This window comes from Borostomias antarcticus, assembly GCF_949987555.1.
Source record: "Borostomias antarcticus genome assembly, chromosome: 10".
NCBI classification, from domain to species: Eukaryota; Metazoa; Chordata; class Actinopteri; order Stomiiformes; family Stomiidae; genus Borostomias; species Borostomias antarcticus.
In genome coordinates, this window is record NC_140243.1 from 11,578,265 (window position 1) to 11,606,031 (window position 27,767).

At 54.4% G+C, this 27,767-nt stretch overlaps 2 protein-coding genes across 2 annotated transcripts in view; one reads left to right on the plus strand and one right to left on the minus strand.

The window, feature by feature from the left end:
- ralgps2 (Ral GEF with PH domain and SH3 binding motif 2) overlaps positions 1 to 27,767 on the minus strand; it is an 80,559-nt gene that overhangs the window by 4,987 nt on the left and 47,805 nt on the right. The window contains exons 10-16 of the mRNA XM_084444287.1: positions 6,800 to 6,937; positions 2,976 to 3,066; positions 2,566 to 2,633; positions 2,299 to 2,437; positions 1,823 to 1,978; positions 1,600 to 1,650; positions 755 to 832 (exon numbers count right to left, since the gene is read on the minus strand). Coding sequence (XP_084300413.1) covers positions 755 to 832; positions 1,600 to 1,650; positions 1,823 to 1,978; positions 2,299 to 2,437; positions 2,566 to 2,633; positions 2,976 to 3,066; positions 6,800 to 6,937 — 721 coding nt within the window. The remainder of the gene's footprint in view (positions 1 to 754; positions 833 to 1,599; positions 1,651 to 1,822; positions 1,979 to 2,298; positions 2,438 to 2,565; positions 2,634 to 2,975; positions 3,067 to 6,799; positions 6,938 to 27,767) is intronic.
- On the plus strand, positions 12,138 to 27,507 carry angptl1a (angiopoietin-like 1a; the record flags this gene model as incomplete). The annotated part of the gene is made up of 7 exons (XM_084443809.1): positions 12,138 to 12,200; positions 19,114 to 19,211; positions 19,354 to 19,634; positions 19,773 to 20,390; positions 25,558 to 25,751; positions 26,878 to 27,148; positions 27,320 to 27,507. The coding sequence occupies 7 exons, from the start codon at positions 12,138 to 12,140 to the stop codon at positions 27,505 to 27,507; spliced, it is 1,713 nt and encodes a 570-aa protein (XP_084299935.1).

Here is a 27,767-nt window from a genome sequence, read left to right on the forward strand (position 1 = left end):
CGATTAATTTCAGTGAGCAGTTTGTGCTCATTTGCTCAGTCTATCTAAGAGCCCGCCCAGTGCAGATGTTGTCTGGCTGTGGTCAAACTCTGGCCACGGAGAGACCGGAAGGCCGGGGTCAGAGAGAGTCCGGGCGAACCCGCGGAAGCCTGAAGAAGCATGGTAGTGAGGGGAGCCCCCCACCCAGTGGAGGGACCCCCAGCCAGGGAGGAGAGGGTGGATGCAGCGAGGGGGGTCTGGATGTGGACGTAGTGACAGGAGAGCAGTGGAGATCCCCTCCCTGAACCTCACAGTGGAGATCCCCTCCCTGAACCTCACAGTGGAGATCCCCTCCCTGAACCTCACAGTGGAGATCCCCTCCCTGAACCTCACAGTGGAGATCCCCTCCCTGAACCTCACAGTGGAGATCCCCTCCCTGAACCTCACAGTGGAGATCCCCTCCCTGAACCTCACAGTGGAGATCCCCGCCCTGAACCTCACAGTGGAGATCCCCTCCCTGAACCTCACAGTGGAGATCCCCTCCCTGAACCTCACAGTGGTAGCCCTCCACCCGACTGTACTACAGGCGCTCCCTTCAAGCGATATCACCACACACACACACACACACACTCCCCACCACCTGATGTTTTCACCACACACACACACACACACACTCAAAGCACCTGCACACAGTGGCCCTGCGCAGGGGCTGAGGGGCATGGGGGGGAGGCGAGGGGGAGGTCTGTAGAGGGGGGTCAGGTCGAGGTGTGTGTACCTGCTGGGCCTCAGGACTCCTCTGTAGGGGATTCGGGCCACGCGGGTCACTGGGCCCAGAGAGTGATAGAACCGAGTCCTGTTCGGGATGGGATAGGACAGGATAGGGGCACGGAACACGGTTAAGGTTGACGTTGGAGGTACACAGGTAGGTTGGTGGGTTCAGGACTGGTCATTTTGGCACATTTTTGAAAGCTCTAATTGCTTGTTTTTGGCACAAAAGCTTAGGGTGGTCGTTTTCAGGGCCCTCGATTTTTGTGCTGGTGATTCTTTGAGGACAGGTGACTTTTGGCACAATGATGAGGCTGGTTAAATGAGTTTTGACACATAGACTTGGTTAATTTCAGGACGCGGGAGCCTGACGACCGGCTGAGAGGTCCAGTAGGGGTCCTGCTCCACCATGGACCTTGACTAAAGAGGCAGTGGGGGGGACATTCCCAGGATTAACTCAGGGATAAGTTAGCAAGAGGATGGAGCTGGCTTGAATTAATTCATTGGAGGCTGCTGACAACTAGAAGGCCACAGCAGTATTAGTAGCCAGCTGAGAGACAGAGAGAGAGAGAGAGAGAGAGGAGGAGGGGGGGGGTGCAGTATCCCCATCCTGGTGGGAAGGGGGTGGTCGTGCAGCTCAGGGAGGCAGTGACACGCTGACCAGGTGCAAGAGTGGGACTGTGAGGTCAGTGCAGGAAGCAGCTGTGATGTTGTTTGCGCTGCGGCAGGGAACGCTGCTCGCCTTCAGCGTCCAGTCGCATCAGCGTGACGTGCTGGCGTGAGCACTGCCTGGACATCTGCTGTGTCAATTTGTCAGTGTAGTGTGTGATGACTGTGTCTGTGTGAGACACTTACCTCTCAAAGGCTGGCCAGGACATCTCCTCACTCAGCTCTGAGCCCTCACTGCTCCCTGTGCGCGTGCGCACGAACACACACACACACACACGCGCGCGCACACACACACACACACACACACACACACACACACGCACGCACGCACACGCACACACACACACACAGTGTGTCAAATGCAAGTGACAAGTGACAAGTGACTGTGTGCACGTGTGCAGTATGCTACCAACCCAGTGAGATGCCGCTGGACAGCGTGGAGCTCTCAGCCTGGCCTCTCGTGGGGGTGTGGCTCTCCATGACGCTGTCGTCCAGCAGGTGGCGAGAGCCGGCGTTTGGGAACGTAGCACTCTTGAACTCTACTGTGTTCATCTTATGGATGAAACTACTTAGAAAGAGACAACAGACAGTCAGGGAGAGAGAACAGACAGACAAGGAGAGAGAGCAGAGACCACCAAGAGACAGAGAACAGAGATGGAGAAGAGATACAACAGAGAGACAGGGAGAGAGAACAGAGAGGCAGGGATAGAGAACAAAGAGGCATGGAGAGAGAACAGAGACAGGGAGAACAGAGAGAGAGAACAGAGAGACAGGGAGAGTGAGAAAGGAGGAAGCAGAAAAGCCTTTCAGTCGTCTCCAAGACAATATAAACAAACAGAGAATGGCGTTTCAGCAGTGAACGGAGGGGGTCCACCGGCGACTCACTTGTAGCCCAGGCTGTGGCACTTCCTGTGTCCGTAGGGAAGCAGGTTCCTGGGGGAGGGAGGGGTGGCGGGGACTTTGGTTCCCTCACCCACGATGGTGCCCTTACGACAACAGAGAGGAGAGGGAGATGCCTCCTGGCCTGGGGGTGGGGGGGATAACAACACAGAGGCTCAATGCAATACCCATAATCAACGACTTGAGTCATCATCACTATAGGTTCGACCATTTCAGTGGGTGGGTGTGTGGGTGTGTTTTTAAAGGTCTTACCTTCAAGGTCCTCTTTGGAGGCAGTCGAGCGGGGTGTGCTGGTGGCTGGCTCAATTTTCAGTGACAACCTGAACATAGAATCACACACCAGTGAACACCACACTAACAGTAAGGCCTGATTCATAGTCGACGTAAACAACGCAAGCTACGTTGTGAACGCAAGCTCCAACATGACTCGAGAGCTTGCGTTCTGTGTTTTGTTTTGTGGAAATGCAAGGAATTGCACTATTGCTTGCGTCAAGTGACAAATTTCGGCATGACACGCAAGGACGCAACGAGATCTTGCGTGGCCTTGCGAAGCTTGCGTTGCTTGTGCTTATGTAGTTTGCGTCGACTATGAATCCGGCCTAAGAGCTCCACATTGGAGCCGATTAGACTCGATTCTGCCCCCAACACTGTCCTTCACTCACTTGTAGTTGTCATCCTCCACAAACTTCTGTAGCTCCTCGATGTACCTGACTGAGTTGAGATACTTCTGGACATGAGGCAACACTGGTATGTCTGAGAGAGAAAGAAGCAGAGATGTAGAGAGATGAGGCAGCCTCCTGAGACCACCCCGATCACAGGTGCACATTCTATTTCTCTCCAGGACGATTTCCAGAGATTGGATTTGCAGCCGGGCTACTCAGGGACTGTGTTTTTACTGCTGTCCTGTCTCCCAGTGGAATGCAGCCCCTGGGTCATGTGTCCGTCCTGAAGCAGCGAGCGGGACGTTAGCGCTAGGACAGGAAGCAAAGCCATGAGGGCACTTATTGGAGAACCAGACTCAATGACACAACTTAACAAGAACAGGAGTATGCACTAGTTTCGAGTTTCTCAGCGGAAAAGACGTTTTTTCGCTGTTCTTCCAACTGGATTTGACAAAAGCTTGATTTATCAAATGCTGATCGACTGAAGGAGTTTGTCAAGGCAGGTACACTCCTGCCCAGTGGAAGGGTTCTAGATAGCAGGAAGGCCAGGCTGATCTGCGGAGAGAGATGGCCAGATCAGGATTGTCTCACAAGGTTAGCAGCATGATGCTTTTCCATGAGCCGTGTGTGTGTGTTAGGAATATTCATAGTTAATCGACTATCGATTAATTGCCGATAAGAATTTACTTGAGTAAGATTTGGTTACTCGATGAATTGCTTGTTAATGGAACAGAACTTCTTTGGGGGGAACGAACGTTTTCAAGGGGAGTTTCGTGAAATGTGATCATGATTTAAGGTCTGACTGCACATGAGGGCGCCCCGCCATGTAGTGAAGGCTAACTGGGATGCTGGGAAATTCCAACGACACAGGTGGCAGTGAAAGCGGTGGGCACCGACGGACCGGACCCGAGCGGCAGAGGCTGGCTCTGGGGACATGGAACGTGACCTCGCTGGGGGGGAAGGAGCCGGAGCTTGTGAGGGAGGTGGAGCGATACCAATTACACCTGGTGGGGCTAACCTCCACGCACAGCACCGGCACCAGAACCAAACTCCTGGATAGGGGTTGGACCCTGTTCTTCTCTGGAGTTGCTCACGGTATGAGGCGTAAGGCAGGTGTGGCTATACTAGCTAGCCCCCAGCCTCTGTGCTGGAGTTCACCCCGGTGGACGAGAGGGTCGCCTCCCTGCGCCTTAGGGCTCTGACTGTGGTTTGTGCTTATGCACCGAACAGCAGTTCAGAGTACTCAGCTTTCCTACAGACCCTGAGTGGAGTCCTATTTGGGGCTCCTGCAGGGGACTCCACTGTCCTATTTGGGGACTTCAATGCACACGTGGGCAATGATGGAGAAACTTGGAGGGGTGTGATTGTGAGGCATGGCCACGACGATCTGAACCCGAGTGGTGTTTTGTTGTTGGACTTCTGTGCTAGTCACGGTTTGTCCATAACAAACACCATGTTCGAACACAAGGATGCCCACAAGTACACCTGGCATCAGAACACCTTAGGCCGAAGATCGATGATGGATTTTGTTATGGTATCAGCCGATCTGAAGCCATGCGTTTTGGACACTCGGGTAAAGAGAGGGGCAGAGCTGTCCACTGATCACCATCTGGTGGTGAGCTGGTTTCGATGGTGGGGGAAACCTCTGGACAGACCTGGAAAACCCAAGCGTGTAGTGAGGGTGAACTGGGAACGTCTATAGAAGAGCCTGTCCGGAGAGATCGGCTGGCCCGGAGGGCTGCGGCTTCAGCCGTGACCAAGGCAAAGCAGCGGGTGTGGGAGGAGTTCAGAGAAACCATGGAGAAGGACTTTCGGTCGGCACCAAAGTGTTTCTGGAAGACCATCAGACACCTCAGGAAGGGAAAGCGGGGGACCATCCAAGCTGTATACAGCAAGGAAGGGACACTGCTGACCTCAACTGAGGAGGTTGTTGAGCGTTGGAAGGAGCACTTTGAGGAACTCCTGAACCCGACTAATCCACCCTCTACAATCGAGGCAGAGCCGGAAGATGATGGGGGGTCATCGTCAATTTCCCTGGAGGAGGTCACTGAGGTAGTCAAACAACTCCACAGTGGCAAAGCCCCAGGGACTGATGAGATCCGTCCAGAAATGCTGAAGGCGCTGGGTGTTGAGGGGCTGTCTTGGTTGACACGCCTCTTTAACATTGCGTGGAAGTCCGGGTCAGTGCCAAAGGAGTGGCAGACTGGGGTTGTGGTCCCAATATTTAAAAAGGGGGACAAGAGGGTGTGTGCCAATTATAGAGGCATCACATTACTCAGCCTCCCAGGGAAAGTGTACTCCAAGGTGCTGGAAAGGAGGGTCCGGCCGATAGTCACCTCAGAACCTCAGATCGAAGAGGAACAATGTGGATTTCGTCCTGGTCGTGGAACCACCGACCAGCTCTTCACTCTCGCAAGGATCTTGGAGGGGGCTTGGGAGTTTGCCCAACCTGTGTACATGTGTTTTGTGGACTTGGAGAAGGCTTACGACCGGGTCCCTCGAGAGGTCCTGTGGAGGGTTATACGAGAGTATGGGGTGAGGGGATCCCTACTTGGGGCCATCAAATCCCTGTACACCCAGAGCGAGAGCTGTGTCTGTGTCCTCGGCAGTAAGTCGTCTTCCTTTCCGGTGGGGGTTGACTCCGTCAGGGCTGCGCTTTGTCACCAATCCTGTTTGTGATTTTCATGGACAGGATATCAGTTAAATGCAATTATTGTTAGTCGCTTTGGATAAAAGCGACATCCTGCTTTTCCTGGATATCTGCTAAATGACTGTAATGTAATTTAATGTAATAATATCGAGGCGTAGCCGCGCGGAGGTGGGGTTGCAGTTCGGTGAGCTGGGGATCACGTCGCTGCCATTTGCAGATGATGTGGTCCTGATGGCATCATCTGCCTGCGACCTCCAGCACTCTCTGGATAGGTTCGCAACTGAGTGTGAAGCGGCTGGGATGAAAATCAGCACTTCTAATTCTGAGGCCATGGTTCTCAGCAGGAAACCGGTGGTCTGTCCGCTCCAAGTAGGAAATTAGTCCTTACCCCAAGTGAAGGAGTTCAAGTATCTGGGGGTCTTGTTCACGAGTGAGGGAACCATGGAGAGGGAGCTTGGCCGGAGAATCGGAGCAGCTGATGTGGTTCTGCAGTCGCTTTACCGCACTGTTGTGACGAAAAGAGAGCTGAGCCAAAAGGCAAAGCTCTCGATCTACCGGTCTATCTTCGTCCCCACCCTCACCTATGGTCATGAAGGATGGGTCATGACCGAATGACGAACGGATACAAGCGGCCAAAATTTGTTTTCTCCGGAGGGTGGCTGGGGTCTCCCTGAGAGATCGGGTGAGAAGTTCAGTCATCCGGGAGAGACTCGGAGTAGAGCCACTGCTCCTTTGCGTCGAAAGGAGCCAGTTGAGGTGGTTCGGGCATCTAGTGAGGATGCCTCCTGGGTGCCTCCCTAGGGAGGTGTTCCAGGCGTGTCCAGCTGGGAGAAGGCCGCGGGGTAGACCCAGGACTAGGTGGCGGGATTACATCTACGCACTGGCCTGTGAGCGGCTAAAGATTCCCCAGGCAGAGCTGGTTGATGCTGCCAGGGAAAGGGATGTCTGGGGCCCCCTGCTGGAACTGCTGCCTCCGCGACCCGACGCCGGATAAGCGGATGAAGATGGATGGATGGATGGACAGCGGAAGACGACAAAAAAAATTAAGCGAGCCAAGCGCAGTCCGGCACGGGACGTTCTTATCAATTAATCGACTATCATTTGTTAAGGTTAACAGTTATCGATTAATGAAATTCCTTGAAATTTGCAACCCTAGTGTGTGTGTGAGACTCACCGTAAGTACAGGATCTCTGCAGGTCCGATATGATCCTCAGGATGTTGTTCATCAGGTTGGATCTCTGCTCGTTCTCTAGTATGCTACCGGTGGAGGGGTAGGCGGAGTCTATATACGTCAGGTCAGACAGGTACATACCTGCAGGACCCAGAGAGATAGAGGAGGCACTGTTAACACACAAGTTAAGAGGACTTTTACTCATGAGCCTTTATTTATACAGCCAATTGGCCATAGGTCAATTAAAGGTGCAGTATGCAGTTTGTGATTTCCCGTTTAGACTTCTGAAATTTTTTGAAAGATTTTAAAAATGCTAGAGACAAAATCCTGGCCTCTCCCTTCAGGCCTCCCTACAAAGCCACCCTTCCAAACTGGGGGAAAACATGGAGGGAGGCAGGTAGGTAGGGTGAAAGGCAGTTAAGCCATCCAATCATTTCAAGCTGGCAACACACTTATTATAGTCCTGTGACTTCAACAGATTACGGATTAAATTCATTTTAGTGTCAGATAACTTTATTTATTGATTGCTGATGTGATGTAATGAGAATTGCTAAAAATATAACAAAAAGTGCTTCTGAGCCAAATCGCATACTGTACCTTTAAAGAACAGTTACTTTTTTACAATGACGACAAAATACATCAAATTCAAACAAAACGATTAAAACCACAGTTCTCTGCGCTAGTATGTCCGCGGAAAGGTGCATCTGTTGCACACGCACACACACACACACACACACACACGCACACACACACACACAGAAAGCAATCTTCAGTTAAATCCTCAGACGTTTTTAACTTGGGTTCCATTATGGTCACAACATCTGGATGTCCGCTGCTTTGTTTCCATGAACATGTGTCACTCTTTCAACGGGGAAGCTAAGCGAAAAGAATAAGGCCAAGTGCTGAAGAGCCTAACAGATTTAAGTGGTCCCTCGTCAGCGCAAACCCCAGACCGCATGCAGAGCCCTGGTCAGCTGTAAACAAGCACATTCCCCCACTTCAGCGGGGTCAGCACCTGGCCCTCGACCCCACGCACCCGCCAGCGTTGTAAAAGCGCTGATTGCTCGTCGGCACGGTGCGGCGGCGCTGCCATGCAGCTGTGCGTCTCCGGGAGCAGAGGACGCTGGCCGATCATGCCAGTCTGATGACATCACACCGGTGTGTGCAGTACATGCTCCCGTGCACACGCACGCTCGCCCATTCACACAGCACTGACCCCCCCCCCCCCCCCCCCCACCATTCACACAGCACTGACCCCCTCCACCATTCACACAGCACTGACCCCCCCACCATTCACACAGCACTGCCCCCCCCCCTCCCCCAACACACACACAATTACCACTGAGTGCTGGTGTTGACGGAGGATTGCTAGCGTTGATGAGAACTCTGGTCTGACTTCCCTCACTCTCTCTCTCTCCCTGTCCCCCCTCTCTCTCTCCCTCTCTGTCCCTCTCTCTCCAGCTTCTCTGCCAGAAGCTCTATGAGCATCAGTGTCTCATTACATAAATATTAAGGTTAAGAGACAAACCCAGGAGCTGCTCTCCACTGCTCATGGAAAGTCAGATGAACTTGTTTTAACACCATACTGTACTTCCGCCAGTACGATACTCTCTCTCCCTCTCTCTTTTTCCCCCTCCCTCCATCACTCACTCCCTCAAGCCATCTTTCATTCCTTTCTTTCATGTGTCCTTCTCATGTGCGTGATGAGAGCTGGAAGCAAATACAACAGCTTCTCAGGTCCAGACAAACATGATCACACTCCGAACTCCGTCCTTCACACGAAACCTGTCCCTCACACGAAACCTGTCCCTCACACGAACACAGACCATGTCTCTCACACGTACACAGACACTGGGCCAAATAGCTATGCAACAACAACAACAACAACTGCAATCAAATCGTAACAACACCAGACATTGCAGATAGCGCCAGATCCCGTCGTAACCCTACTTTACAGGGTGCCATGCGCTACATCATCTGATTAGAAACAGAGAGGTAGACACAGATAGAGAACGAGTGAGAGAGAGAGAGAGAGAGAGGAGAGAGAGAGAGAGAGAGGGAGATGCAGGCTTAACCACCATCAGACGGATGAGGCAGTTAGTCATGCAACACTGCACTCAGCTAAGACAAAAACACAGAGAGAGAGGCATGTTCAAGGACTGCTGGTTTGGCCTTGTAGAGGCCCTTCCCCTCCCCTTCTCTCCCCTCCCCTCCCCTTCTCTCCCCTCTCCTTCACCCCCCTCTCCTCCCCTCCCCTTCTCTCCCCTCCCCTTCACCCCCCTCTCCTCCCCTCCCCTGGTGGCATTCTGGTCATGTCACACACACCTCCAGTGTAACAGCACACAGAGGAAAGAGAAGAGTGGACAGGGGAGGGATAGAAGAAGGGGCAGTGTGAGAGAAAGATAGAGAAAGAGAGAAAGAAAGATGGAGAGAGAGAGAAAGGGAGAAAGAGAAATATATAGAGAGAAAGATAAAGAGAGAGAGAAAGATAGAGAGAGAGAATCTCTCTGCACCTGCAGCTGAGCTCTCCTTCCCCTTGGTTCACAAATACAGCGCGTGCACACACACAGGCGCACACACACACAGCTGAAACTATTACAGTGTCTGAAGGAAGTGTTTCTAAAGCCTGAGACCAGTATTACAGCAGGTGTGGAGACAGAGAGAGAGAGAGAGAAAGAGAGGGAGGGGAGGTGAGAGGGTCTTGTTGCACTGTGAGATCAAACAATTCCTCTCTTGCAGTCTCAAAATCTCTTTCTTATTGAAGTATATTTTCATTAAGAAAAAAGGGGAGGGGAAGATGAGATTCTTGTGGACAAGAAAACTTTTCTCTCTCTCTCTCTCTTTTACAAGAGTGACATCAGAGGTGGGCAGGGCCACCACTGAAAAGGAAAGGAAAAGAGAGAAGAGGAAAACAAAACGACTCCTACCCCCACACCCTCACCTCACCCCTCCCCTCCTCCCTCCCTCCCCTCCTCATCCTTTGTGAAAAACTCACGGCATCGGTCAACTGAGCTCAGTCGGTCGCGGTAGCCCGGTAAGTCGAGCCATGCCCCGGCGCCAGCCCAGCTGAGTCCACGAGAGGAGCAGCAGGCCTGGACAGCAGGCCCCGGTCACTGGGACTCTAGTAGGGGGGGGGGGCAGCAGGCTGAGCTCCAGCCCCAGGACAGACGGAGATCAGTAGGACGGTCGGTGGGCCCCGGGGAGGAGGCAGCGCAGCGGGACACAGGAGAGCCAGAGATGAGCCCTGAGCCAGGCTTGAGGAGGGAGCCTGCCTGCGTGACTTACTCTCACAGTCAAACACACCAACGGAGGTAAGCATTTCCATGCTTCGCTTTCAGTTTGGACTCTAGTTCTACTCGTCTCTAGTTCTACCGTTTCTCTCTCTCTCTCTCTCCCTCCCTTTCCATCTCTCTATCTCCCTTTGTATCTCTCTTTCCACCCCTCTCTCTCTCTCCCTGTCTCGTGTGAGCAGCTGTGAGGGCTCTGGCTGCAGGGGTTGTGAGGTTGGGACGTTCCGTGACAAGGCTCTGTCGGCAGACACAAACGTTTAGCAACGCTCCGCCGTTCCTCTGGGGAAATACTGTGCAAAAGCTGAGAAACGTTGTGGGATACGGTTCAGTGAGGGGTAGATATAAGATAATGAGATACCGATACAGGATAATGGTTTGTTGTAGAGGGTTGTGTGTGTGTGTGCGTGCGTGCGTGTGAGCTAGACAGCGAGCTGTAACATCAAGAGTAAAAGCCCACTGGCGCTGGAGAATAGAACTTTATTTGATGACCCACTCAAACTTTATCACTCCCTCAATAAAAACATACTGGAGTCATTCCATAACGCCTTTCTCGCCGTGGAGTCAGCCAATGAACATCATCTGTGTCTCGTCCTCCAGAGCTAGGAGAGACACGCAAGTCCCCTGCTAATGTAGCAAGTCGGACGAGTGGACATTCAGAGAAAGTAGGAGAGACAGAGAGAGGAGGAAAGAGAGAAAACGAGAGAAGCAGAGAGAGAGAGAGAGAGAGAGAGAGAGGGGGGGGGGGGAGTAGGGCAACATCAGAGAGCATTCCTAGGAGACACTTCAGGGAGGCTGATCATGAGATGGAGAGATGCGAGTCCCGGAGCCCCCGGACCTGTTTGTTATTCTAGGCTCGTCTTCCCCAGCGCCGTCTCGTGGGCGGGGACCGGCAGAGGGGCGTGAGGGACCGGCACGCATCCACCCCAATGAATCAGATGTTACGTCAACAGCAGAGACGTAACGTGGCGGCGGCGTTTTGGCACGCCGTTACACACGCGGCCGCGCTGGATGACGCTCTTGTGTACACACAGCCAACACACAGGCGCACACACACACACACAATGTTGTGTTTTATGGCCTTATCAATAGTGACTGACTGGGGTTGTTTCTGATGGAATATAGAAGTACCATTCATGGAGTCCTGTTTGAAGAAAAACAAACCTGATGACACAATGTAATTCAACGCTAACCACATCCTCCTGTAGCCGGACATCTGATACTCTTAGCAGCCATTCAGTACCCCACCGTGACAGTGAGAGCTTTGAACGCCAGCTAATAATATCAATCTGTTGCCTTTCATATCGTCACTCGCAATTATGTCTGACTGTTTTCACTTATGCGCCGTCCTGTCGGAGAGTGTCTGGAAAACCGTCGGTCGGTTGCGGCGGAGGCACATCTGTTAATGTTGTAGTTACCAGAGCTGGGGATACTATAGGTGTGTGCGCGCACGCACACGCACGCACGCAAGCACACACACACACGTGCACGCGCAGGCACACGCGCGCACACACACACCAAGTTTTGAGAGACGGCTTAAAAAGCTAAACCAGATATGAAGACGAAATGAGGACAATTCAGGTTATGAAAAGTTTGTGAGGGGCAGGCATGTTTTTGAACAGGGCAATAAATCACAGACGAAAAAAACACAGTGATAACTCATGAGCAAGGGAGAGAGAGGGATGGAGGGAGAGAGAGGGGGATGGAGGGAGAGAGAGGGGGATGGAGGGAGAGAGAGAGGTGAGAGCACCGGCACCGCTCTGCATTTCATCCAGAACATTCCGAGCGTGGCTCGCCCAAAGCACGTGTGTGGGCACGCGCGCGCCTCTGAATTAGCTTTTACCATGTCCTAAAACAGTCCTGAAGCACCCCTCTTTCCACCCGTTAGTAAGATGAACCGACGACCCCAACCACTACCCCACCAACGTGGCTGCCGGTGGATTCAGGAGAGCCCTGCCGGTAGCTAGCAGCTCCCCCCCCAAGCACGGGTCACCACTCCAAAACACAACCGTTTCCCCGCCAGCGGCTCTCGCTCCGACCACAGGTGGTTAAACATGACCGCGGTCGCAGCGGGAGGACGCAGGATACGACGCAGCCTGGCTGCCAAGAAGCCCCGTGTGCGCCTCTCCTGCTGTCACTCCTCTCTCTCTCCTCTTTCTGTCTCTCCTCTCCTCTCTCTCCCTCCCTCTCTCTCTCTCTCCCTCTCCTCTTTCTCTGTCTCTCTCTCTCTCTCCGCTTTCTCCGTCTCTGTCTCTCTCTCTCCCTCTCCTCTTTCTCTGTCTCTCCTCTCTCCCCTGCCTGTCTTCTTATTTCCCCATCTAACCTTCATCGGCTGAACCTTGTGAATTCACTGCGTGAATCAAAAAGTGCATACCAGTGTGTGTGTGTGTGTGTGTGTGTGTGTGTGTGCGTGCGCGTGTGCGAGGGGGAGGCTAAGTGCTGTTTTTGGAGAGGGAGGTTAGTCTGAGTGTCGGAGGAGTGTGGTTATCTGGAGTCGGAGTGTGTATGTGATGGAGGGAGGGAGGGAGGGAGGGAGGGAGGGATGGAGGGCCCTGTGTGAACCCTAATCCAGCTCTGCAGGGACTCTGGGGTGGGGGAGTACCCAGCCCAGCCCAGTCTCACACCCCACAAAGACTGATTGATTGCGGGGCTGGTGGCAAGGTGGAGCCGCACCCTAACGCCAGACACTCTCAGAGACCCCCCTCCTTCCCCATCAGGACCTCTGACCTGGAACATCAGCAAGCCCCTCTAGGGTTACTGCTGCAGAGGAACCATAGCAGGCTGGGGGAGAGAAACCTTAGCAGGCTGGGGGAGAGGAGCCCAGCGGTCGGGCTAACACATGGCTGAAGGCCCGAAGGAGGGGCCGGGGGGGGAGCCAGGGCTTCACATGGAGACTTTATTTTAGGAAAGGGAGACCCAGCCACAGGGCCAGGTCCTCCTCTGCCAAGCTCCTTATCAAGGGACTACATCTCTTCCACTCTCTCATTCCTCCGCCCTGCAGGGCGGCTCCAGGCCCAATTATGTTGTGGAGAGCCGGGCCCCTTCACTTCATAAATCCTTAGCTGAATTCCTCTCTCTCTCTCTCTCTCTCTCTCTCTCTCTCTCTCTCTCTCTCTCTCTCTCTCTCTCTCTCTCTCTCTCTCTCTCTCTCTCTCTCTCTCTCTCTCTCTCTCTCTCTCTCTCTCTCTCTCTCTCTCTCTCTCTCTCTCTCTCTCTCTCTCTCTCTCTCTCTCTCTCTCTCTCTCTCACAGTCTCTCTCTCTTTCTCGCTCTCTCTCACAGTCTCTCTCTCTCTCTCGCTCGCTCTCTCTCTCTCTCTCTCTCTCCGGCAGATGAACCAACTTAAATATCCCAGAGCAGCCATTCAGGCAGGAAATGACCGTAATACCACTAATAGCTGGGGCACGCTCCAACCATCCCTTCCCGTCTCCCGTCATTCCTCCCGCGTTCCTCTCTCCGCCATCGGCCCCCGTCGTTCTGACCGCGCCGGGCTCTTGGTCGACATTGGCCCGCGCCGATAACTCGGCCTACGCGGAACGCATATCGCACGCGCGGGAGAAGACGAATGCTCCTGATCCGAGTCCCGCCCCTTCCGGGGCCACGCGGACGCTCTCGGTGATGTACGCAGTTCGGCACCATGTTAGCCGCCGATACTAAATCTGTGTATCGCCGGCGCCGCGACGCGACAGGCCCGGTCCGCTCTTCCTTCCTTCCCCCGGGCCCTTTCCTCTGCTCCCCTCCCCTCCTCCGCCTGATCCCGCTTTCTCCTCTCTCTCTCTCTCTCTCTCTCCCCGGGTGATGGATGTGTTGTGTGTTTCGGGACGCTTGACGCCGTGTGGGAAAGTCTGAGGACCAGATGGGAAGAGGCAGCCGAGAGTTCGAGAGGCTGGGAAAAGCATTGGGCGGCGAAAATATAAATAAGTATCATCCAAACCCCTCCCCTGTTTCTCCTGCTGCAATACATCAGGCTAGAGACTGACAAGGAGAGAGAGAGAGGAGGAGGAGGAGGGGGGGGGAGGTGAATCCCAGCTTTCTCTGATTGAATTTTCGATGGGTATAGTTCGCATGCAGAGAAAGAGTTACATAGGCTGTATCTCGACAGTGATCGGCAACATTCTTAGCTGTGCTAACCCAGGTTGAAAGCAGAGTAATAAACTAACCGCCCCCCCTTCTCATTCCTCCTCTGTTTTGGCAATACCCTTTAATGAGGCTATCCTGTCATTTCCTCTCTGGCAACAGTTAATGTGATGCCATAAGCCACACCGACACAAACGGTCCTAGAGCACCACTCCACTCACACACAGGCTGGCCGGTCTGGACACAAGATGGCTGGCTACCCACGCCACCGCTTGCGCACAAGGAGGTTATAATGGGAGGCATCCGCCGAGCCAAGCACCAACAGCAGCCTCGGGCAGTGGCAGCCCAGCCAGGCTCACATTGTGTGTGAGAGAGGCCAAACTGCATCTATAATTGTAACCAACCTTAAGAGTCCATCAGGTATAGCTCCCATAAACTCATCCACACAGGGGGGAAATGTCAAGCACTGTGTGGTGTGCACATGCGTGTGTGTGTGTGTGTGTGTGTGTTGGAGCTGGTACACTGGCACATCTGTGATCATCTTTCTTCATCAGGGCAGCAATCACACAAAATCGCAGCAAAAATACCATCCAGTCCAAACCACCCAAGCCACACACGCACAAGCACACAGCTGCAGAGAGAGAGCCCACGTCAGCCTGGCCTCTGGAGTAAGATAGGAGCTCCGCTGGAGAGCTACTACTACTGCCCCAGAACATGGGGGGGGGGGGGTCTGACTACTGCCCCAGGACATGGGGGGGGGGGTCTGACTACTGCCCTAGGACATGGGGGGAGGGTCTGACTACTGCCCCAGGACATGGGGGGGGGGGGGGGGGGGGTCTGACTACTGCCCCAGGACATTGGGGGGGGTCTGACTACTGGCCCAGGACATGGGGGGGGGGGGGGGGGGGGGTCTGACTACTGCCCCAGGACATGGGGTGGGTCTGACTACTGGCCCAGGACATGGGGGGGGGGGGGGGGGGGTCTGACTACTGCCCCAGGACATGGGGTGGGTCTGACTACTGCCCCAGGACATGAGGGGGGGGGTCTGACTACTGCCCCAGGACATGGGGGGGGGGGGGGGGGGGTCTGATACTGCCCCAGGACCTGGGGGGGGGATCTGACTACTGCCCCAGGACATGGGGGGGGTCTGACTACTGCCCCAGGACATGGGGGTGGGGGGGGTCTGACTACTGCCCCAGGACATGGGGGGGGGTGGGAGAGGGAGAGAGAGAGAGAGAGAGAGAGAGACAGACAGACAAACCCGTCCTATGTCACCTGGCTATTAATAACCATTAGTGAGGTGAGTACCCAGCGGTGCACTTAGGAAGACTTATGAAGGTAATACTGTTTCCATCATGTAAGCCATGGAGGGTGGGGGGGGGTAAGGGAGGTGTAATGTTATTCCATACAAGTTTTCCTTTGGCTCCGGGTTACGATGTTGCAACATCTGTTATGGGATACATGAGCCTCTCTCCGCCGAACTTGGGCCGGGGCCAAAAAACATTTTCTTCTATTTAATTTGGGGTTGCAGAGGAAAAGCGGGGGGAGTGTTGTGATTTTTTTGACTGGCAGTGTTTGCCGCCCGTGACCGTCTGCCTCAGCTCACTCTGCTGTCTGTGTGGATTAGCTGCCCCCTCCGAGGGGGGGTGGGGGGGGGGGGGTAGAGGCCCCTGAGTGGAAAGTAGGAGACCGAGGGTGAGAAAGAGTACAGGCTAAGTGGAAGAAAGCATTCACGGAGAGAGAGGGGGAAGGAGAACGAGAGGGAGAGCGAGAGAGAGAAGAGAGAGGCTGTGTTTGAAACCACCCACTCGTTCGCTCAGTGTAGTGAACGAGAAAGTGTAGGGCACATCCTCCACTCACTAGAAATCGCTGAGAATTGTGGGTATTTCTGTAATTGCGAACGGTTTGGGACACAGCTAGAGAGACGGAGAGGAGAGAGCAAGAGAGAGAGAGGGAGAGAGAGGGGGAGAGAGAGAGGGTGCAGACCCAGAGTGGGAGTGTTTCATATTTGCCCTGTTGTTCAGGAGGGCCAGGCAGGCAGGGAGGAGGAGGAGGAGGGCTTGACCCACTTTCTTCTGCTACAACTCTCTTTCAGTCCATCTGGTCTGTCAGTCTCCATCGTTCTTTAAATGCCCCGTCCATCAACCTGCTGTCCCTGATCGTTTCAGCCCGGCGGTCTCCTCCCCGCTGCCCTCGTTCGCGCCCCTTTCTCAGCACCTACGGGCCTGGCGTGGGCCAACGACGGTGGCCCGTTCCAAAGCTTTCATCTGGAGTTTGAGGTCTAACGGAAAGAGACGCTCCTGCTGGGCTCTCTCCAACGAAACGCTGCTCTCCCTCTCGCTCTCGTATATTTGACACACGAGGCGGCTGGAGAGGTGTCTCCATTTACCACTCACGGGCTGTTGCTACCCTTCAAACAAGAGGTTTATTTGGGTTTACAAAGAGAGGGAGAGAGAGAGACAGAGAGAGAGAGAGACAGAGAGAGGCCTGTCCATCAGCTCGACTCCAGTGTGTAAAACTCGACAAACTGCCTCCTGCCCTCTCCTCAGAACCCTGGAATGTCTTTCATCTTCCGTCGTCCATAGAGGATCCAGGCAGGGCCCCTACTGCCGCCAAAACACCCCAGAGGAAATCCGCTGGACAGGACCAGAGAGAGAGAGAGGGAGAGACCAGAGAGAGAGAGTGGGAGAGAGGCGTAAAAGTGAGGAAGAGAAGAGAGAGTCAAGGGCGAGTGAGTGAGAGAGAGATGAGCCAGCCTGTCACATTCCAGGCACCTGAGCTCCTGCAGCGTGTCTCTCGGAGGGAGAGAGGTGAGAGAGGGGAATGAGGGGGCGGAGCCGCCTGCTGGTCTCACAGCTGAGGGCCGGCCAGGAGACCAGCTAGGGACGGGGGAGCATCGGCACTGCTAAAGACATCAACCGCTCTGGGAGAGGTCAGCGAGGACACCGTACCACGGGATATTAGCTAGTTTGGACAAAAACGGCACAGTGGTAATGAATACGCTCACACACTCCTCTCTCACACAACCCCCCCCCACACACACACACACACATGTTCTCCTCATACAACACACACACCCACACTCTCCTCTCACACAACCCCCCCCACACACACACGTTCTCCACACACACACTCTGCTCTCACACAACCCCCCCCACACACACACGTTCTCCACTCACACACTCTCCTCTCACACAACCCCCCCCCCCACACACACACACCCCCCCCCCCCACACACACACATTCTCCTCATACAACACACACAGACACACATTCTCCTTTCACACAACCCCCCCCCCCACACACATTCTCCTCACATAATACACACACACTCTCCTCTCACAGAACCCTTCCCCCCCCCCCCCCCCAGCGAGGACACCGTACCACCGGGATATTAGCTAGTTTGGACAAAAACGGCACAGTGGTAATGAATACGCTCACACACTCCTCTCTCACACAACCCCCCCCCCCCACACACACACACACGTTCTCCCTCCTCATACAACACACACACCCACACTCTCCTCTCACACAACCCCCCCACACACACACGTTCTCCACACACACACTCTGCTCTCACACAACCCCCCCCACACACACACGTTATCCACTCACACACTCTCCTCTCACACCCCCCCCCCCCTCCCCCACACACACACACATTCTCCTCATACAACACACACAGACACACATTCTCCTTTCACACAACCCCCCCCCCCACACATTCTCCTCACATAATACACACACACTCTCACAGAACCCTTCCCCTCCCCCACACACACACACACACACACACACACACACACACACACACACACACACACACACACACACACACACACACACACACACACACACACACACACACACACACACACACACACACACACACACACACACACACACACACACACACACACACTGGCTCCGCTCGCGCACAGTTGTCCTCACTCCGTCCATAGCTGATGGAGCTGACAGAGCTCACACCGTGCCTGAAGAACCACAATGGCGTCATTCAGGAGAGACGGGGGGTTCAGTCTGGGGTTGTGAGGGCCCCGCAGGGCTCTGCAGCGAAAGGTAGCCTGCAGACGGAAGACCGGCGAGGTGGGGAGTGATGGAGAGAGTGGGAGCCAGACATAACATAGGCCCGGCCCAGGGTGTTAAGTGGGCCAATGCGCGCGCGTGCGCGAGAGAGAGAGAGAGAGAGAGAGAGAGAGAGAGAGAGAGAGAGAGAGAGAGAGAGAGAGAGAGAGAGAGAGAGGGGAGGTGGTGATAGAAAGCAGGCTAGCCAGGCACCGGCAGGATCTGTAGAGGAACTGTGGGGATCAGAGCAGCGTGGATTAGAGAGAAACCGCGGGAGCAGCAGGGATCAGGAGGAGGGGCCCGCGGCAGAACCAGGGTTAGCCCCGCCCACCTGCCCTCCCATGCTAAATGATACTTTCCACTTAGCGTGCCTGTCTGTGCTGGTGTCTGGAGGCCTGTGGTCTGTGTGTGTGTGTGTGTGTGTGTGTGTGTGTGAGCAGACACCTCGGGAGATGAGCATGCCTGTGTGCGCCGGTGTCTGGAGCCACATGGCACGGAGCAGTCTGCATGTTTACCAAGCCTGTCCGGTGGGAGCCTACGCAGACGACGAGGGGGGGGCGCGGGGTCCTCGCCCATGTCAGTCCACGCGAGCCGCCCGCCGCTCAAACCCGACGGCCCCGACAGTTCATCAGTATCGGCCGGAAGGGGGGGGGGGGGAGGGGGGGTCAAAAGGAGGCGTCGGAAAGAAACGTGGCGGGGATGAGGTACGGTATCGGAAGGTTATCAGACCCCTGCCAGCGGGGAACCTCGGGGGACTCTTGGCGCTCACACGGCGTTCAGGAACTAACGCTCGGACACAGAACAGAGCGCCTCTCGCTGGTCGGGGAGCTATTCGTGCGTAGCGTCATCCGCCCTCTCTCTGCGCCGACAGCCTTCCTGCCTCGCGCTGGGGAAGAAGCCTGCCGTTGATTTCCTGCAAACATTCCACATTATTGTTCCTCGCTGGCAGCCTGTACACAGCGAGCTTTTGTACGGGAAGAGTCGGAAATAATTTTGGAATTACGGACCGTTGCGAAATGACCCAGTTTCTCGACAGGCTCTGTGAACTGTCAGGCAACAAATAAACAACCATCCTCACAAGTCTAACTGACCTGATGTGTGTGATTTGCAGGGCGTCCCGGGGGGGAGTTAGCATCGGGAGAGCACAGAGGAAGCCAGCTGCAGCAGCAGTAGCAGCCCCAGCCATGCGGGCGGCGACGTGGGGCTTGTGTGTCCTGCTCTGTCTGTCTCTCTGGGGAGAGGGCCAGGGCAGCGGCCCCGGGGAACACCGAGGCTCCCGGAGGGCCAGGGAGACCAGGGAGCATCGTCCCCAGCTCAGGACCAGGAGAGCCCCTGAAGATACCAACAAGAGGTGCTCCTACACCTTCCTGATTCCCCAGCAGAAGATCACAGGTCTCCTTGCCCCACAAGACTCTTTGCACTAGGAACTGATTGGTTCTTCACACTAGCATTTGATTGATTGTTGCTGTCAAGGTTTTTCTTTCTTCTTTTTTTCCGATTAACCGAGTGTGTGATGATTTCGGCCGGCAGGTCCGATCTGCGCCAGCTCCACGGGCCCGAAGCCGGACAAAGAGCGCGTGACGCGCATGGACATCTCAGAGGTGCGGGACGTCCTGAACAAGCAGCGCAGGGAGATCGAGACCCTGCAGCTGGTGGTGGACGTGGACGGAAACATCGTCACCGAGATGAAGCTGCTGAGGAAGGAGAGCCGGAACATGAACTCCCGGGTGACCCAGCTCTACATGCAGCTGCTCCATGAGATCATCCGGAAGAGGGACAACTCCCTGGAGCTGGCCCAGCTGGAGAACCGCGTGCTCAACGTCACGTCCGAGATGCTGCGCCTGGCCTCCCGCTACCGGGAGCTGGAGGTCAGGTACGCCGCCATGGCCGCGGTGGTCAACAACCAGTCCGTCCTCATCACGGCGCTGGAGGAGCAGTGCCTGAGGACGCTGGGGAGGACGGCCGAGCTGCCGGTGGTGCCGCCGCTGGTGCAGGTGGTGCCGGAGAACATCCCCGTCAACAGCCGCTTCACCAACGAGATCCAGAGGGACCACAGCAGGGCCTTCCCCAGGGGCTCCCGCAAGGACTCCCCCACCGCCAGCCCCTTTGGACTTAACCCGCCACCACAGGGCACGCTCAGCTCAGACGGTACGTACCAACACAGAGGAGTGTGGGGGGGGTATGAGAAATGAGGAATAGCACGATAACTTTAATGACTAAATGGGAGCTATTACAGACTCATTCGGAGTATGAGGCAGAACACTAATTATTAAGTCTCGCAAAATTCCAAATTTGCATAGCGGCGGCCAATCGTCCGTGTAATTCTTTAGCACTCGTAATTGGGCGTGTAATTCCCCGCGAGGCCAGCTGAATGGGCTCCGCTGTGTCCCGGTCGGTTCGTCCACGTACAGGGAGGGAGAGCCAGTGAAATCAGGCATTCCTGCGATTCCCTCTGGAGCAGCTATACGGGCTGATCCTGAGAGGACAGAGACATGGGCCGGCTTAGACAGGATGTTCTGAGTACAAGCAGATGTACGATGGGGATTAAAACGGGTCTACCTGCAGTATGTCATTGACACTGAGCAGATACATTGCTTCACCTAGCCTTAAAAGTCACTCAGACACCTGGATGAAAGCCCAGTGTGGGCATAAGAGAGCCTGTAGAAAAGGGAACTTACAGTACAGTAGGTATGAATTGTATAATGTTCATTTGCATTATACTGTATGTAATGTACTCACATGTAATGTGCATGTGTCTCGTGTGCTTGTGCTTGCGTGTGCGTACCGGTGTTGTCAATCACACATCAGCAGGCAGATTTGGAGGGGTTTGGGTTAAATTCCAGTCAGACAGATACAGTAGGCCGTTCCAGACTGGAGTCAGACAGATACAGTAGGCTGTTCCAGACTGGAGTCAGACAGATACAGTAGGCTGTTCCAGACTGGAGTCAGACAGATACAGTAGGCTGTTCCAGACTGGAGTCAGACAGATACAGTAGGCTGTTCCAGACTGGGCCCTGATCCTTTCTGACTCAAGACTTGACCTGACCAAGACCCAAGACAACAACAACAACTGAATTTGACGTCTGAGCAAGATAATACTTTTCACCATGAAACCAATTGCAAGGTCATACTGCTTCTTGGAAACAGTGAATGAGCAAATTGGAAAAGAGTGTTTTATTGTCTGTTCATTTTAGCATGACAGAGTTCACAGACAGGGCTTCCACGGGCAGATGAAGAACTCCTCGCATGTCTCTCACTAATAAAGCCAAATACAGGCATCCATCCATCTACTCTATCTATCTATCTATCTATCTATCTATCCATCTACTGTATCTATCTATCCATCTATCCATCTATCTATCTATTTCCCCCCACAAGATGGATAGATGAGGGTCTGTCTATGGCATAGGGAATGCGCAGTTTCCTGTATAGCCTATTATATGCACAGTTTCGCGCTATGTAGGCTATTATAAATAGGCCTAAGTATTATTCATTGGGGGAGCTTGGACTCGCTGGGGACTGGTGGAGAGACGCATAAGTCTACAGAGCCTCCCCAGACGCGACTTCCTCCAGTTGGCTGAAGAGCTGCGCGCTCTGGCGTCCAAACAGGTCCCGGCGGCGCCCCGCAGTGTCCACAGAAGAATACCCCTCCCCAAAAAATACCTGCATGGTGAAGACAAGCTGCAGCAAGAACAGAACTGTCTACGAATGCACCAAAGCTGTCTGTGGCAGTTGCACTGCGAAGGTGCAGAGGATATGTGTGAAGCGTATTTGAGCTGCCGCCTCAACCGCGCGTAAGAGCCGAGCGCATCAACTCGTGTATAGCCTACAACTAGTAGCCTCATAGCCAATTAAACGCCTTATTGTTTCAATATATCAACTAGATAATTAGATAATTATTAATTTTATTAGATACTTATTAAACATCGAAGTTCTATGCTGCATCTGTAATCACAAGACGTGTAGGCCTATAACCTACCGTAAAAAGTGATGCATTCTCATATATTAACTTAGATAATTATTAATTAGATAATTATTATGTACCTACGTTCTATGCTGCATCTGTAGTAGGCTACTGTTTTATTTGGATCCTTGGCCAAAATGCTGTTCTTGTAGCCGTTTCAACGATTTTTTTCCTTTTGTGAAGTGTAGGCTATACTATTCTTGTTAAAGTGCGAAGATAACATTTTGTTGTGTTATTTTATTGCCATATAGTCATTTTGTGAGTAGAATGAAAGGACAACATTAAGCCTTGAGTTGTACAGTACAATCCTAAGACCATATACCGTGAAAAACTATGCGTTCTTACGGTACGTCCATTGAACGGCTACTGGCCAATATATAGTGAGCCGCGGTGGTTCTGTGTTAAATCAAAAAGTGACATTCTTCTTCTAAATATTCTCTCACGAACAACATGCCTGGCATTGCGATGCCTTCTCCTCTCAACAATCACTGCTGCCATGATCAGCGGAAAGGCTGGCCATGACACACCCCTTGCGCTTAAATACCACGTCTCTGAAAACTGAATGAATTTCTCTTTAACTGCGTGAAGCAATTGGCGCTGATCTTTGTGAATTGGGCGGATTTTGCAATAATGTTCATTTGCATAGAAAGGGGAACATTCTCCGCCCATATTGCCTAATTTAAATATCAGCTAATAACACCGGCGCAGAGAAACTCTATGAGGAAGGCAACGCAGTTACCACCGTATTTCACCCTTTGCGAGGGCTTTGTGAATAGCAAAGGTTATTTTTGACTTATTTGCACAGGTTTTGCGTCAGGAAAAGCTGCGCAATCCTTTAGTGAATTCGCCCCTGTGTATTCATGTAGAACAGTCCTCAACACTGTCTGCCCAGGCGGATGAGGCAGATCTCTGTTGTGGATGGCAGCTTCACTGGGCTGGCTGAGCAGGCGCAGCGGAGCTGGAAGGGGTGCTGTGCTGGTTGGAGCAGTTGGAACGGCGCTGGCTGACGACCAAATCAGACACTTGAGATCTCTGGGCCAGACTAGCCATTAGCCCTCACAGGAACCCCCCCCCCCCCAGACCTCTCAAAAAGACAACGTTCACTTTTAACCGCGACGGACGTTTTAAGTCCTCCTACGTGCTTTGTACCCCAGACCTCTCAAAAAGACAACGTTCACTTTTAACCGCGACGGACGTTTTAAGTCCTCCTACGTGCTTTGTATTACGTCTGTGCTTGATTACAGCTCGGCTCTTAAGTGCGCCTCCAGTAGAGCGGCTCAGAGCGGTCGAGCGCTGGCCTGCTGCCCGGCCTTTTAGGGACCCCCCTCCCTGCCGGAGGGCAGGCAGAGTGGGATACAGCTTCCCCCTCCGACCGCAGAGACGACGGACCCCCTTTGGGCGAGGCGGCTGGTTTCCTGCTCTCATAATGTCGGGACTATTGAATGTTGAAAGGGTTTGAGGGGGAAGGGGGTCCGCTCTAAGAGAGGGTCCGCAGAGAAAAAGAGCTGGGGGTAGAGAGGGAGGAGGGGAGGAGAGAGAGGAGGGAGGAGGGAGAGAGAGGAGGGAGGAGGGAGAGAGAGGTGGGAGGAGGGAGAGAGAGGTGGGAGGAGGGAGAGGTTATGATGGTTAGGGCCCCACTTGGAGGGGCCTGGAGGGATTGAGTGGCGATGGATATTTCTGGTGCATAACTATCTTTCTTATTGGGGCCGAGATGCATCTTTATGTTACGGTGCTTATACCATAACATTCAGATGACTGACCGCTCCACCTCAATACTGCACCGTCCGGGTGCTGCTCACATCCCCCTGGACTGAGTCCTCATCCATTCCTCCTGCACCTACCGTCCGTAAACACTCCATACTGACCTGATCTCACGCTCGCTCGCTCCCCCCTCCCTCCCTCCCTCCCTCCACCCCACTCCTCCCCGCAACCTAGCAGTGCCAGCCAATCCCTGGCAGTGCACCTTGTGAAACTGACAGGGCCTCGGGGACATGTAAATCGCATGGATGCATTCACCTCCCAGCTTTGAAGCACAGCCAATGTAAAGCTGCTCGTTGCATCATTGCCTCTAGTTCTGGACACCTCCCGAGAGTCTGGGACCAAGAAAAATATCATCAATCTATCAGGAAGTAGGGGATCCGGGCCAGATATGGCTCTCGGCCGCGTCTCAATATTTTTAATGCGGCTTCCTTCCCCTTACTGCAGTACAACTGACTGATGAAGCGTATAGGCGGTCATAGAGGAAGGGAGCGAGTTGAAACCTCCAGAGACGCTGCTCTTGGTTTATTCCACTCACCACTAATAGCCTCCTTTGAGAGCCGGTTCACCTAAACACACAGACCTGCACCACAGTGTGGCCTAGATAATACCCACTTTAACCACTAGGGGTTAGACATTCCCTTTGGTATGATCCCAGACCACATACCACCGTGCTCACTGAGAAACTGAGAGAGAGAGAGAGAGAGAGATAGAGAGGAAGGAGAAAGGAAGAGAGACCATCTCAAAGAAAATAAAAAACAGGTTAAATAAAGACGTATCGTTACTAGAAAAATACGAGGTGTTGCAGGGGGGTTTCGAGTGTCTGTATGCGGTTTTACAGAGGTCCCTGTGTGCTCCCCTGCCCAGCTGAGAAAACCATCTTCCCTGGGCCACCGGGGGCCCTCGAGGGCCCCCCACACAATGCCTGTCTTCATAGCGCGTCAATACACATCATTCACACGGGGGGGGGGGGGGGGGGGGGGATAAGCAGAGTATTCGTATTAGTCCAGCTGCTCCGTTGGATTCAGGGGACAACCGGGGACTTCACTCACGGACACTTTAACATGTACAGGCTACATATATTCCAATCTGTATGCAAGTGAACTACAGGAACATTTTGGGAGGGAACTCTCACATCCTGAACCTGATCCATCCATCTATCCCCACTCAGCGCTAGGAAGAGGGGAGGGTGGAAGGGGGGCCTTGGCAGTCCGTTCCCTCTCTTTCCCTCTCTCAGCCCCTGGGCTAGCGATAATGACTTCAGCAGCGTGAATGATGGAGGAGGAGACATCTCGTTCACCTGAGCCAGACTCCGGTATGCTCGGGCCATTAAGAGCTTAAGAACATTAGCGAGGGCCCAAAGACAGAGAGAGAGAGAGCGAGAGAGGGGGAGGGAGGGAGAGAAAGAGAGAGCGGGCAAGAGAGAGAGAGAGAACATTAGCGAGGGCCCAGAGAGAGTGAGAGAGAGAGACAAGAGAGAGAGAGAGAGCGAGAGAGAGAGAGAGACACAGATATAGAGCAAGAGAAGGGCCAGGGGCTTTTTATTCTAAAAGTAGCTGATGAAACCCCCCCCACCCCCCCCCCCACCCCCAGGTCCGTTCCGGGACTGCTACCAGGTGCACCAGGCTGGCCACAGCACCAGCGGCATGTACCTGCTGCAGCCCGAGGGCAGCGAGCGTCTGCTGCAGGCCTGGTGCGAGCATGGCCTGGACAACGGCGGGTGGACCGTCCTGCAGAGGAGGAGGGACGGCTCCGTCAACTTCTTCAGGAACTGGGAAAACTACAAGGTAGGGGGCAGGCGGGAGGGCCTCAACAGCCACAGGTTAATGCGTGTGTGTGTGTGTGTGTGTGTGTGTGCGCGTGTCGCACTCCCAGCCCCGTTAAGCAATCCTTCCTCTGACCTACAATCCTGGACCGATCTGTCCAACCAGCCCACGCACAGGGGGAACACAGGGCCCCCGCTCTCCACAGCTCCATCCCTCTCCTCTCACAGAAACGGGCCTGGACGGCAGCTGATCTGGGGTAGCGGGTAGGACCCCCCCCCAGGCCTGGCCACAGAGCTAGTACCACACACGTGACCAGAGAGCACCCCCCACCTCCCCCCCAGGCCTGGCCACAGAGATAGTACCACACACGTGACCAGAGAGCACCCCCCCCCCATGGGTAGGAAGGGCAAAAGGAGCTCCCCCCTGTCCCTGCTCTCTGTGTGAGTCTGTCCCTCCGTCCCTCTTGTGTTGTGTTTGGCGTTTACGAGCTCCGAGGCTCTGGCAGCCAGAACCGAGGGGGGAGGGGAGCGCCGCGGCGAACGACGGAACTCTTGACAGACAGGACGGGCGTCTCTGCTCTGAAACGGGAGACTTCCCTCTGATTATTCTCACATAAAAAGGCAAATAAAAAACCACTATGAATTCTTTATGGCTCGGAGGCCAAGAATGCGCACGACGAGAGGCTCGCATGTCCCCGTCTCGCACCCTGCCAGAACCCCCCCCACACACAAACACTGTCAGAGCAATTCACCTTGACTGGGAAACCAGGGGCAGAACGCCCCCCCACACGCGATCGTGTCTAGCAGGGAACAGATTCAATTCCGTTCCATTTCCATTCAGAGACAAGACGCAACTTAACGCAGCCGGCTCCGGCAAGAAATCAAATTATCTCTCCCTGGTTTCCCTCTGTCGTGTCCTCCGAACGTGACTCTGCAACTGTTCAGCGAGAACAACAGATCCATTGTGTGTTTGTAAACACTCCACTGGGTCCCCTCACAGAGGAGGGTCTGGAGGGGCCGTGTGGGGATAACAGGGGTAGACTATGGTCATACACGGGGAGGGGGGGGGGGGGGGGTGATGAACTTGAACGTGAACTTGCGTGCGCGTTGACCCCGTCGTGTTCCCCCGCGTCCCGTTTCCTCCGCAGAAGGGCTTCGGGAACATCGACGGCGAGTACTGGCTGGGCCTGGCCAACATCTACAGCCTGGGGAAGCAGGGGGACTACAAGCTGCTGGTGGAGCTGGAGGACTGGGTGGGGAAGAAGGTGTACGCCGAGTACAGCAGCTTCCACCTGGAGCCCGAGAGCGAGGGCTACCGCCTGAGGCTGGGCACCTACCAGGGCAACGCCGGCGACTCGCTCAGCAGCCACAACGGCAAACAGTTCACCACGCTGGACCGCGACAAGGATGCGTTCACAGGTAGGCGGCCGGGGGATGGGGGGGAAGGGGGGGGGCGGTACTACAGCTCTGCTGGGCGTGCTGAAACGCGGGACGTCCATCTGAGCAGTGACAACAGCGGGTGATAAAGGACGGCGAAAGGTTAGGTTGGCAATCGTTCAAAACACTAGCGCTCTCTCTCCTCCCCTGCAGGCAACTGTGCCCACTTCCATAAGGGCGGCTGGTGGTACAACACCTGCGGCCAGACCAACCTGAATGGCGTGTGGTACAGCGGAGGGGTTTACCGCAGCAAGTTCCAGGACGGGATCTTCTGGGCCGAGTACGGCGGAGGGTTCTACTCTCTCAAGTCTGTGCGCATGATGATCCGGCCCATCGACTGAGCCGGGACCGGGGTTCCACCCTTCAGATGACCTCTTACTCCCTCCCCCCCCCAGCCCCTTACCCCTGCAACCCCCCCCCCACCTCCCCACATCCCTCCGACGCCACGGCAGAACAGGACAGTTCACTTTTCCAGCCGGGCGAGGTGGTGGCGGTGGCAGGCTTCATACGGCGGCCCAGGCCCGTCATGGACTCTTCCGCAGAGATGAAAGGGACAGCCCCCCACCCACCCTCCGCCCCCCACCCCAACCCCCCCCCCTCT